General features: G+C 43.1%; 1 protein-coding gene and 3 non-coding genes across 4 annotated transcripts; all 4 read left to right on the top strand.

Annotated features, from left to right (window-relative positions):
• The first annotated feature begins 2725 nt into the window (after positions 1–2725).
• On the top strand, positions 2726–2814 carry TRNAY-GUA (transfer RNA tyrosine (anticodon GUA)). Its single transcript is given in 2 exon segments — positions 2726–2762; positions 2779–2814. It is a non-coding gene; the product is annotated as a tRNA-Tyr (tRNA).
• Positions 2815–3267: 453 nt separating this feature from the next.
• TRNAY-GUA (transfer RNA tyrosine (anticodon GUA)) lies at positions 3268–3357 on the top strand. Its single transcript is given in 2 exon segments — positions 3268–3304; positions 3322–3357. It is a non-coding gene; the product is annotated as a tRNA-Tyr (tRNA).
• Positions 3358–4453: 1096 nt separating this feature from the next.
• ABT1 (activator of basal transcription 1) lies at positions 4454–7704 on the top strand. Its single transcript, XM_068558952.1, has 3 exons — positions 4454–4731; positions 5409–5614; positions 5770–7704. Exons 1-3 carry the CDS (start codon positions 4491–4493, stop codon positions 6148–6150), a joined length of 828 nt encoding a protein of 275 aa, XP_068415053.1. The 5' UTR covers positions 4454–4490; the 3' UTR covers positions 6151–7704.
• Positions 7705–11881: 4177 nt separating this feature from the next.
• On the top strand, positions 11882–11955 carry TRNAN-GUU (transfer RNA asparagine (anticodon GUU)). The gene has a single exon. It is a non-coding gene; the product is annotated as a tRNA-Asn (tRNA).
• The last annotated feature ends 860 nt before the right edge of the window (positions 11956–12815 follow it).

The raw sequence follows: 12815 nt of genomic DNA, 5'->3' as shown, positions 1-12815 counted from the left end.
CTGGATTCCTTGCAAAAACCCGAAAGTAGTAGTTGCCTCTTTTTCTTCTGGGCCTGTGGAGTACTAGGTACCAGGAACTGTGCTAGGTGCTGGTACCTCACAGAGCTAGTTCTGAAGAGAACTCTTGAGCATTGCCAGAGACCCATCACTTGCAGGAAAGCCATGTGAAGACCCTTCCCGTCAACTGCTTCTTTGTCTGAAATTCCATCATTAGAAACTTTTTTTTTTTTTTTTGGTTTAATGTTATTTTCTAGTCTCAATGAAATTGGGACAAGGTGATGAAATGGAGAAGATAAAACATTTTACTTAAGAAAGTGACTCTGTGTCCCTATGCTGTGCAGGCACGCCGCACAGGCCTCTCCAGGACCCTTTTAATGCCCTTAATGCTTGCTCTTCTCTTTTCTTTTTCATTGCAGTCAGGGCTGACAAAAAAGTGAATAACCTTCTGTGGGAAGAAATCCTCCACCTTCCTGCACCCCCTCCATTTGAGACAAAAGAGTTCAAAACTCAGGTGTTCTAAGTGGGTGTGTAGAAACCCACCATTCATCTCAAAACTTGGCTCAAGGTCAGCCTTGCCTTGATTCTCTCCACCATCTGGGTGTTCTCGCCTTCTCCTTGGACAGAATTTACCCAGCTACAGAAGTCATTTTGGCCTCCACTCATTTTTGTTTCTCCATTTATTTTCCATGATTCTATTAGGGGTGCAAGTGTGGAACTGGAGTGAAAGACAGTGGACTAATTCCATAGCTCAGATCCATGGATAAAGCTTTGGGATGACTGACTGTGAACTGGGAGCAACTGGGGGCTTTCAACCATGAGCTGGGAGTTCTTGTTTCCAATAACATTGGATTAGGTATTAAAATTTCAACAGCTTAGCTTGCACAGAGGTAAAATGAAGATCAAAAATAATATCTTAAAATTCACATGGAAGTTTTCCCAGTTGTTAAACTACTGACTCAACTTTAGGCTCACTGTTCTGGACTGAATTGTGTTCTTCCAAAATCCAAATGTGACTGTATTCAAAACTGGAAAGTAATTAAGGTTAATGCAGTCCTTAGGGTGGGGTCCTGATCCCATAATATTACTATTCTCATAATGGGAAACACCAGAGAGTTCTCTCAAGTCAGGAAGAGAGCTCTCACTGGGAATTAAATGGCTGTCATCTTGATCTTGGACATCCCAGTCTCCAGAACTGTGAGAAAATAAATTTCTGTTATTTAAGCCACCCAGTCTGTGGTATTTTGTCATAGCAGCCAGAGCAGACTAAGACACTCATCCTTCTTTAATCTGCCTTGTGATAAAGGAGGTAGGACTCTGTAAACCACACTGCTGATTTACTACTTGGCCTCATATTAGGCTTTGCCAAAAAGGAAGCTAGAGGGAGAATGCAAGGCTGGAGGAGGAAGAGGAAAGGTGGACTTGTCTTTTCTGTTTCCTTTCAGAGAGCTTCCTGTTCCTCTAAGTATCATCCCAGGAAGACTTCTGCATCCCAAGAGACGACAATTCTGTAGCAGCAATTGAATCCAGCACCATGCTGAAATTTTACACTTGTTGGCATCTCCGCTATTTTCCACCTTGGATTCAAGGCACAGATAGGAGGACACTTGACAATAAAAGAGAAATTCCACGTCCTACAATCTCTCTTCTCCCGCTGCTAATTCTCTATTAGGTCAGGAACACTGAAAGTTGCTAGATGATATTTTCTTAGTTTGTCATGGAAAGGGATTTAATTACTGAGTTCAATATCGACTACGTCCTCTCAGTACCCCTAATAGAATGCATTGGCGATTGCCATTTGAAAAAAAAAAATTTGGAATTTTTAAAATAATATCATTTTGTAGAAATAATAGTCTTGTATAAATTTGTAGAAATAAGCACAGATATTTTATAGAGAAATACACTTAATCTTTTCCTTAAGCATATTTCCAAAGAAAGCCTTTTCTCTCCAGATAATTTAGTGTATTCTCCATTTGTGTCTATTTCTGCTTTAGGCACAAGTGTAAGGCAATCTCTGTTGAACCTCGATGTTTGATGATTTTCTTTGAAAAAAGAATATATTTGCATTTAAATTTTTTAGGGGTTTTTGTTTCACCTTAATTGCTCCACAATAATTATGCAATATATGAACCACCCAAATTATTTATCCAAGTAAGAAAATTCACACACACACACACACACACACACACTCCACATATTTCGTCATTAGAGCTATGAATACACACAATTTCCCATGAGATTTTCAGAAAGGAGAATCACAATGATACCAAAATGCACTGTATATTGCTCTGTTCACAACTTTGGGATCCTCTGCAACCCAGATGTCTGTGTTTACGTAATTATATCATTTATCGAGCCAACCTAGACACTTTTGAGAGAAAAAGGAGAAAGTAATTAGAGGGGACAGCAGGAAATCGGGCGTAATCCAGGGAATTCACCCTAGGTATATAATACTTAGGGAGGAGGACATGGGATACCCGTAGGGTTTTTGTTTTGAGATATACATAGAACAATATCCTAACGTCTTAAATGTACAACTCAATGGATTTTACATGTTTATTAAACCCAGGAAACCAACTACCCAGATCATGACATAGAACCCATTCAGTGTCTTAAAAGACTGCTTAAATTTGATTATACTTTCAAAAGTGAATATGAATATTATCAAAGCGGAAACCATCTGGATAGACATTAGGAGAGGGACTCTAAAATAAGGGCCACAAGCGGCCCTTCGATAGCTCAGTTGGTAGAGCGGAGGACTGTAGGTACAACATGTTGGATATCCTTAGGTCGCTGGTTCGAATCCGGCTCGAAGGACAAGAATTTTTGAAAATTGTAGACCGAAACAAATCAAACATACACATAAAGCGAATGAACTCTTTCCGGTCCAAAAGAATAAACTGGATAGTAACTCCGCTTCAAGATAATAGCTCCCTCTTCAACCCATTTAGGAAAACCCTTTCATTTATGCCTCACTTCTGATTGAGAGAGGAGGCGCTAAGCTGATGAGACAGCAGGAGTGTCAAGGGTGATGGTCCTATCTGTATTGTACCCAAGGGAGCAGGATAATGAATTAAAGCACAACTCTTTAGTGTTCAAGGGCATTAATTTTTTAATATACTCCTATAATCACTACCCATATCAGTTTTAGAATATTTCTAGCACCCTTCATGTTTGCTTCTAGTTTTGAAATAAACTTATAGTCAAAACAAAACTACAGGATTGAGGTAAAGATTATTTAAAGTATTCTAAGACCACCCCTTTAAAGGCCCTTCGATAGCTCAGTTGGTAGAGCGGAGGACTGTAGGTGTTGGATCATCGGTCATCCTTAGGTCGCTGGTTCGAGTCCGGCTCGAAGGACGTCCCCTTTTTGAAAGGTTGTCACTGACGCTGCAGGCCTGAACACGATAGAAAAGTCGAACCGTGATTTGTGCTCAGCTCTTGTAGGAATGAGTGTATAAACAAACAAGCGATCCTCAGGTACGCCCAGGAGTCTGTCAACAAAGGTTGCTTCAGCGAGACAGAAGGTGGGTCAGAGTGTCCTCCTGTGGTGACCATTTCTTCGGTACCTTTAATTCAAAATAATGAGTACGCCACTGAGGCATATTTTTGGGTGGCCTACCCTGGACCCCAACACTGAAAACAAGTCCTGGAGAGAATAAAGCTCGCGGTACAGGCAGTCGCCTAAATCAGGGCCATGTATACATTTGACAATAGGTATTTGTAACATAAGTATAAATACGAATCATGCATCAACACAAATGTAAAACAGGTGCCAAATAAGTTTCTGAAAGAAATAATTGTCAAACATTAAAATTTTTTGGACATTTTATTCACAAAATCAAATTTTAAATTAATATCTTAAACTAAATTTTTTTTAACTAAATGAAAAGGTCACAGATGAAATTTTCAAAAATCTCAACTAAATTTCCAAAACTTATATTTGCAAAGTTAAATTACATTTTCAAAACTTAAATTTAAAATATTCAAATCTCTAAGTTAAATTTTGAAAAATAATTAAAACTTCAAACTTAATTAATTAAAAAATGAAATTTAAGTAACCTTTAGAAGTTGAGTCATCCCCCAACCTGAGTCTCACCCGAGTCCCTTGGGTAAAATGCTATTTTGACCGCAAGAACACAAAGAAACCTCCCCTCACTCCCAAAACAGTTCTACAAAATTTCCGGAAGAGCCTGCCTCATCCCGTCCTTTTGCATCTCACCGAGGAGTGCTATAGGGTAAGTTCTACTTGGGGCTCTACCTCTCCGGTTCTGCCTCTTCAGCTCAAGTTCTCTCACGCTTTGAATCTCCCGGCAGACCCGGGGCCCACTTCCGCCCTCTCCTTTAGGCCTAGACTCTCGGGCACCGCCCAATCTTGTCCTCTCCTTTGTCGTCACCCGGACCGACCCCGCCCCCTCGACACAGGCCGTCGCACACGGTGCGCGTCAGAGGCGCGGCGTTTTACGGCTGCCCTGCTTTACCTACCCGCAAGCATGGAGGCAGAGGACTCCGAGAAGGGAGCCGCTGAGCTGGAACCTCTGGAAGGGAGTGACCAGAAATCAGAGGCAGGGGAGGAACAGGAGGAATCCGAAGAGGCGGCTGGCGGCAGCAAGAAACGGGTAGTGCCAGGTATTGTGTACCTGGGCCACATACCGCCCCGCTTTAGGCCTTTGCACGTACGGAACCTTCTCAGCGCCTACGGCGAGGTCGGGCGCGTTTTTTTCCAGCCGGAAGGTAAGTGCTCAGGCCTTGGCGGTGAGGGTAGGAGGGTGATGCTCGCTGGCAGTGAGCACTCAATGCGTGTTCTGTTGCCTCAGCTGCCCTGGTCCGAGGCGCTGACGGAGCCGGGGACCGGCGTCCGGCTTCTTTGGTAAATCGGTAGCGCGCATGTCTCTTAGGAGGCGGCGATGGGATGTGGATAGCGCAGTATACCTCGCTGAGCCTTAGTTCTCGGATAGCTAATTTTTGGATTTTAATTTCGGCTCCGCCCACCCTTCTTTCCTGAGCCGAATTTACCAGTTTGTTAAATGGGTACAGCCTGAATTAAAATCTCAGTGGTTTTTCCACAAAACTGAACGTATCTCTTTGTCATCGCGGCCCAGGTCAAGAGAAGGTTTATGATCGGCCGCCCCCAGCTCGCATACAGACACTAATTGGAATTGGGGTTGGGGGCCTGTGCGGGTTTTAAAGAGAGCGTTTAGGGCAGACCTGATAAAGGAGTTAACATTTGAGGAAAGGATTGAGTTAGACAAGGGGAAAAGGGTGGACTTTGCAGTTATCCGCTTCCGGGCAAAGACCTTGAGGTGGGACTCTGGCCTGAGGGAAGGTTTGGAGAATTCGGCGAATGGGAGGTGCAGTTGAGTGGGTGCTGTATTGGCCTCCTTGACCACTGCTCTGTCTTTGCTTCGCAGACGGGTTCGTGAGACGCAAGAAGAAGGCAGCGGCAGCCCCCGCTGCGGGAGGAAAAAAGCGGTCCAAGTACAGCAAGGACTACACCGAGGGCTGGGTGGAGTTCCGGGACAAGCGAGTAGCCAAGCGTGTGGCGGCCAGTCTTCACAACACGCCCATGGGCTCCCGCAGGCGCAGCCCCTTCCGTTATGACCTGTGGAATCTCAGGGTGAGGGGATCGGCTTGTCTGCCGCACCGCTCAGCCTTCCATCTTCCCAGCCCCAGCCGGCGCACCCCTTCACCTCTTGTTGGCCCCGCCCCTCCCATCTCCTCTCCATCCCAGATCTGTCCTACTCAGATCTTTTCTTGTTTTCCCTTCCGCAGTACCTGCACCGTTTTACCTGGTCCCACCTCAGCGAGCATCTTGCTTTTGAGCGCCAGGTACGCAGGCAGCGCCTGAGGGCTGAGGTTGCCCAGGCCAAGCGTGAGACTGACTTCTATCTTCGAAGCGTGGAGCGCGGACAGCGTTTCCTTGCCGCTGATGGGGACTCTACCCGCCCGAACGGCTCCTGGGCCTTTGCCCAGCGTCCTACTGAGCAGGAGCTGAGGGCCCGGAAGGCAGCTCGGCCAGGAGGACGTGAACGGGCTCGCCTGGCTAACGCTCAGGACCAGGCCCGCTCCAACAGAGGGCTTCTGGCCAAGATCTTTGGATCCCCTACCCCCTCAGAGAGCATGGAGGACTCCTCACTAGTCAGGAACTCTTGAGGGGCAGGGAGGCCCCTTCCACCTCCTAGCCCAGCCCAGCGTCCTATCTACCTGACAATGACTACCCAGGCAGACATTTTTGTTGTGTTTCTCGAACCAGGAGTCTCTGGTGAGTGCTCAGACATAAAAGTTTTGAAGGCCTCTCCTTCCCCCTCCAATTCCTATACATGCCTCGTTGAGGCACTTAGTTCTTACTAGCATGATTATGACTACTGCACATATCTGTTTTGCCTTGTTTGATTCTTGGCTACCTGCCTCCTGCCCACTGGGGCCCTCTAAAAATCCTGCTTTCTGGCCCCAGGAAGAGCCTTTACTTTGAACGAGACTGATAATGGCTAGTCCAGACAGCTGTTTACCCACCACATTACTGGGCATCAGCAACATCCTTTTTGTTTAGAAAAGATTAATAGGGACAGGGGTTAATGGGTTAGAGTGGCTTGGGAGCCACCTTCCAAATGTATTTATAGAAAAGAAAAAAATATGTATATTTTTTATATGCCTTTGTAGTTTATGGGGGGTGGGGATGGTCATTGGATAAGTTCCAACTTCTGTCTGTGTCCCATTCACTCACCTTCACTCCATCTCCTGATCTCGGACCCCCCCCCCCACGCCCCCCGAATTCAATCTGGACCCTTTTCTATGTATCTAATCAATTTCTTAGGCCATGTTATTAATAGTTATCTAATTCAGCATTTACTAAGTCGCTATATGAGGACATAGAGTGACAGTGGTTCACATGGCCCTTGCTGTAAGTCTTATAGACCAGGGGTCCCCAGCCCTTGGGCCTCGGACCGGTATTGGCAGCACAGCAGAAGGTGAGCGGTGGGCAAGCGAGCGAAGCTTCATCTGCCGCTCCCCATCACTCGCATTGCCGCCTGAACCATTCCCGCACCCCACCCCGCCCCTGTCCGTAGAAAAATTCTTTCACGGAACCGGTCCCTGGTGCCGAAAAGGTCGGGGACCGCTGTTACAGACCACTTAAAAAAAGATAAATGTTTAAGAAATAAATGCACAGAAGTACTACAGGCATCATCATAGATGTGTATAAGGGGTAGAGTGGGGCCATGGGAAGGCATGGGTGACTCTATCTGGGAAGGGAAGCAATGCTCTCAATGTGGAGCTGATTTCTGATCAGAGGCTTCTGACATGGGTCAGTTTTCACCAAGTTTTTCAGATCATTCCTGAAAAGTGAACAGAAGTCTGAAAGAGCCTAGTGTATTCCTATAACTGCAAACAAAGCTCCACGGATGGAGTGTTGGGTTCAAACCATTGTAAAGTTAGGCAAAGCCTAGGAGGTGTACACATGATGTCCCTCTGGTGCACTTATACATGTTGTCTACGCTTAGACGAGAAAGTTCATAAGCAACATGCCAAGCAGCTCTGGAGGTGACAAAGAATCCGTGTAAGCCACTAAGGGGAACTGAAAACTGAGGTGTTACAATAAACTGAGAAAAATCTACACACAGCCTCATAATAGATTAAAACTTTGGTCAGTACCAGGCTTTTAAACTTACAGGAGGTGTTAGAGTGATAATAATAAATAATTTGAGTTTTGCTTGTGCTGTGTTTGTTTTTTTGTTTTTCCCTTCACTGTCATCAGTATAATTATCCATGTGTTCTTTGGATGAAGTGGATTCATCCACTTTGGCTCTAAAATAACTTAGCCATGTTAAGATCTCAATTTGAGAGGTGTAGTTTATTTGGGAGAATAAAAATGACCAAACAATAAAAAATTATGGTCTGCTTGGTGTAACATTTCTCACAATCCATACTCCTCACACCCAGCACACAAACACATCTGTGTAATGTTATACCCTCATCTTAGGAACTTGGTATTCTTGTTTGTGTTCATTTCTTGTGAGTTTGTTCTATGTGGATTCCTAAGGTCATGATGTCTTCCAAGCGAACCAGGAAGATTGAGTTTCAGAATTTGACAAGCTGTCATACTCATTTATTCAAAGTTCTGAGTGCCCATTGTCACCTTTGCTAGATAAAGTGAATACCAAGAAGAAGAAAATTCTTAAGTTCTAACAGCTTAGAAAGTAAAACACATTAGGGCTTAATTTCTTGAATGAATGAAATTGTGTTCCCAGGTTGGCCTTAGATACCAATATATTCAAGGTCAGCATTTCAGGCTCAAGTTTAAACAGTTCTGCACAAAGAGCTCACACCTGCAGCCAGAAAAGCTGGGTAAGTCACGGTTGGAGTGAGGAATGACAATAAGACTAGGTGGAAGGTAATCAGTTTTCCAGGAGCTATAATCTTGATTTCCTCAATTCTAAGCCCTTTGAAAGCAGGAAAATACCTTTTACACTTAGAATTTTGTTCCCATTTGAACAGCACTTAGCTTTTTATGTGAATTAATATTTAATGCACAACCATACAAAATCATATTATCCCCACATTTCCATCGTTAAAACTAGCCTCAGAAGTGACATAATTTGCCACTTAATATTTTTCATTACCAACATCTTCCCCAGTTGCTTTCCCAGTGTGTATATGGTAAATGCTTTTTGCATGAATCTCATGTGACATAAACTTATAGAGGGAAGAGTTACAGCAAATATGAATGGATTTATGTAATACCAAGTGCTGCAAACTGGGTGATTTAACTCTCAATCATCCCCTATACGATTAGATTAAGTTATGAACCTATTGTTGCAATGAATACCCTAAATCAGCTTAGTTCCACACCATCCAAGAAGCTGGGACTCTGCATTTGCCACAAAGAGTAAATTAGTAAAATGAAGGAAGGGATCTGCCTTAAGAGAGTAAGAGGGCTTTTAATAGGGTGTGTCTAGGCATGTGAAATTATTCCTGAAAATGTCCAAAAGTCACAATTAGAGCACTCTTCCTCAGTTTACTTTTCCAAGGTTCCTCATATCTCTGCAAGTTGTCTTGCTGTTATTACAGTAGAGTTGAAGGGAAAAACCCTTTGTGTAAGCCTCAGGGATGTGCCCTGTTCCCACAGGAGAGTTAATGTTTTAGCAGATTGTTTGTGGTCCCTGACTTACAATGGTTAAATGTATAATTTTTCAACTTTAGGGTAGTGTGAAGGCTGTACACATTCAGTAGAAACTGTACTTCCAATTTTGAATTTTGATCTTTTCCATGGCTAGTGATAAGTGGTGTGATACTCTCTCCCGGTGCTGGGAAGCCAATCATAAGGATAAACCATTCTGTTTTTCTCTTTCAGTATAGTATTCAATAAATTACATGACATATTCAACACTGTTATGAAATAGGCTTTGTGTCAGATGATTTTGCCCAACAGTAGGCTAATGGAAGTGTTCTGAGCACATTTAGGGTAGGCTAGACTAAGCTATGCTGTTCAGTAGGTTAGGTGTATTAAATGCATTTTTGAATTACAGATATTTTCAACTTCGATGGGTTTATCCAGTGTAACCCCATCCTCAATAGAGGAAGATCTGTATTTGATTTCCCAACCTTTAAGAGGGAGTTGCAATTCCCAGCAAAAGCGGTAATCTCCTTTTTGGTAAATGCATCCATCACTCTCAATGGCCACACAAAATTATCTGAGATGCTGACTAATAACTCAGCCAGAAGAATGAAATGGAAAGAAATGGGTTAAATTGTGTGCTTTTCTGGGCTCTAATTTAAAAAAATATATATCAAAATCCTGAATACCCCTGAGACTTGAACTAAGCTTCCGTGAACAGCAATGTAGTTTTTCGGTTTTCCCTGTCCTCAGCCTCCCCTCTCAGGCGTGAAGGCACTCAGGAGAATGCAGAAGAACTTACAAAGGAGCCTGATGCAGGCAGGAACACCAAACAGTTGTGTCCCAAAGCCTTCACAGCAGGGTCAGGGAAGGCGGGCTGGGGTTAGCGTGAAAACCACAGGGAAAGGACAAAAGGAGAGGGAGGGACAGGAAAATGTATTTGAGAAGCACGTCTTCTAACCAGTTTAGAGGGCCTTCAGTGGGTGGCCGCTTCCAGCACAAGGACGCGGCTGCCATGCCCCAGGACTGGTCCTAAGGTGGGCCTGAGAATAACCTGCACTCACGTCTGTTCCTGCCCACTCTCCTCCGCCGATGGGCTACTGTATGTGATGAGTTAAGGATATTGAGATAGGAAGATCATCCTGGATTATCTGGATGGGCCCTAAATTTAATTACAAGTGTTTTTATAAGAAGGAGGCAGCAGAGATTTGACACAGAAGAGAAGTCCATATAATAATGGAAAGAGAGGAAAACAGAGTCAGAGACAGAAGATGTTACTTCAGTTTAAGATGGAGGAATAGCCTATGAGCCAAAGAACATAGGAATGAGCTCTAGAAACTGGAAAAGGCAAGGAAAGGGATTCTCCTTTAAAGCCTCTGGAAGGAGAGTGGCCCTGCGAACATCTTGATTTTGGCCCAGTGAAACGTTTGACCTTTGGAACTCTAAGAGAATAAATGTGTTGTTTTAAGCTACCAAGTTTGTGGTAATTGGTTACAGCAGTCACAGGAAACTGAAGCAGACATTCTGATGTTGGTTGGTAACTACTTTAGCAAATTGTAAATATACTTCCACAGTTGCTGTTGAGAAGTCAGCTACAAACCTTTAAAAATACATGGGAGCAGGGGTAAGGGGGATCCAAACCTATTTAGAAAGAGGTTGTTCAGAGTCCAAATACATTAATTGAGCAGTAAGTATTAGTTCACTTATGAACTAAGGGTACATGAAGAGTAAACATGCACATGAAGTAAATATGAAGGGTAACATAGTTCAATAAGTATTGCTTTCTGATAGAGCCAGTAAATAAAAAATGAAGGGGAGGCAAAAAATTGTATGATAATCATATAGAAACAGAAATGCATTTTGTTATATGCAAAAGGGCAAGGAAAATAAAGATATTAGGATAAGATAGAAATTAAATACTAATTCTTCAGAAGAAATGGGCTTTTTCTTGGAAATCAATAGAACACGACATTTATGGTATAGTTTTTTATATAAAGAGAAAATAACCTAATGAAAAATGTCTTGCACTTCTGGGTACACTTTACTATGGCACCATTTGAACATTCTGGGCAGAACTTTAAAATGAAGCACTAGTTACCGTGGAATAAAGAAAAAGACAACGGAGTCCAGAGCTATGGTTTTCACTTAATTAAACGTGAAAGTGCCCAAAGATAGAACTTTATTCACCTAAAGGAATACAAAATAGAAAGAAAACAAGCCCTCGCCCGAGTCCTTTACAAGGAACAACTTGCTTGGCTTGGCTTTCGTGATGGTCATTTGCTTCCTCTCAACTCCTTTTCCAACTTTCTGTTGGAAACCTTGCAACAGATTTTCCCCTAAATGATTTCCACCTCTTCTTTGCTCTTACTGGTGTCTTTCCCATTTAATGTATCTTCATGTATACGGAATCCTTCCAGGGGCTTCTCCATCAGGTGAATTATTAGCGAAAACTCTCTCATTGAACTGAGAGTAAATTCTGTCCGCGTGTCTTTCCTTAGACTATGCTCACACTTATTCGGGTAAACAACAGTCCCGCGTCCTGCTCCCACCCAGTCAATACTCTGATTTTCCTCTCTAAGAATAATATCTATATTATTATAACTTCTGTTTTTAAAACACACCATTAACATAAGAACAGTGAAAATCAAGAAGTGAAAGAACATTTTTCCAATATATGTACTCAGCAAAGGGTGCATTTCTAAAATATGTCATACAATTTAGACTGAAAACAATAAAATAATATTGTTGGAGAAAACGCATGCTAGCATCGCTGTCCCTGTGGCGCAATTGGTTAGCGCGTTCGGCTGTTAACCGGAAGGTTGGTGGTTCAAGCCCACCCGAGGACGGTTTCTTGGCTATAGTAGAGCTTCCTTAAGAACTTTCTGCACGTGTTTTACTTTCAACTTTGTGTCTGACAATATCAGATTCTGATAATTTTCACAAATTACTGTAAATGAAAATCTAACGAACATGTTTCCTCGAGTTGTCTTTGGGATAGGTTCATCGAATATCACACAGGCTTGTGTGATAACTGAGGGGTAGAGTTGGGGAGAATGATCCGCAGAATTCAGGGATTGGCTTTGCGGTCAATGACTGAAGTTTTGTAGGGTTTAATAATTGGGAGCTCTTTGCGGTCAGAGAACAGGAGTCTTTACAGTCAGGGTAGAGTTGTCTGCAGAAATCAGTAATTAAGATCTTAAAAGTAAAAACTGGGAGGGAGGTCTCAGGAAGTCACTAATTTAAGGGCATCTGTGGGTGCATGAGGAACCAATTTGGAGACACAAATATTTTCATATCCCTCTGCTCCTTATACAGAGACAGGTGTAGGATTTATGGGGACCTCAGTGAGGTGGTCTAGAGATGGAGAGAGACAGAAGGACATGGTACAAATGACAGACAAGGAGAGAGAGGGAGGCAGAGAGACAGGCGAAAGAGAGTCATGGAGAGATACTGAGAGACCTTCAGAGATGTGGAGAGACAGAGATTCAGAGATATAGGAGCAGAAACCCAGAGGCAAAAAAAAAAAAAAAAAAAAAGCCTGGGGTCAATGAAGACAGATACAATTTAATTTGAAACTGAGAGAGGCAGAGCCTCCCTCCTTAAAACACTGCCCTAGGAATAGGTTCCATACCCTGATTACAAACCCCCTGCAGCAATATGGTCCTAGCAACCTGTTTAATGCTTGATTAATAGCAGGATCCCCCTT

The sequence above is a fragment of the Eschrichtius robustus genome, chromosome 12 (genome assembly GCF_028021215.1).
Source record: "Eschrichtius robustus isolate mEscRob2 chromosome 12, mEscRob2.pri, whole genome shotgun sequence".
NCBI classification, from domain to species: domain Eukaryota; kingdom Metazoa; phylum Chordata; class Mammalia; order Artiodactyla; family Eschrichtiidae; genus Eschrichtius; species Eschrichtius robustus.
Note: the sequence above shows the minus strand (reverse complement) of the source record. Positions and strands in the feature narration are given on the sequence as shown.

Coding starts and splice junctions, on each gene's coding strand:
- ABT1 (XM_068558952.1), top strand. CDS start 4,491: ATGGAGGCAGAGGACTCCGAGAAGGGAGCCGCTGAGCTGGAACCTCTG. Junction 4,732..5,408: donor CGTTTTTTTCCAGCCGGAAG/GTAAGTGCTCAG, acceptor TTTGCTTCGCAG/ACGGGTTCGTGAGACGCAAG. Junction 5,615..5,769: donor ATGACCTGTGGAATCTCAGG/GTGAGGGGATCG, acceptor TCCCTTCCGCAG/TACCTGCACCGTTTTACCTG.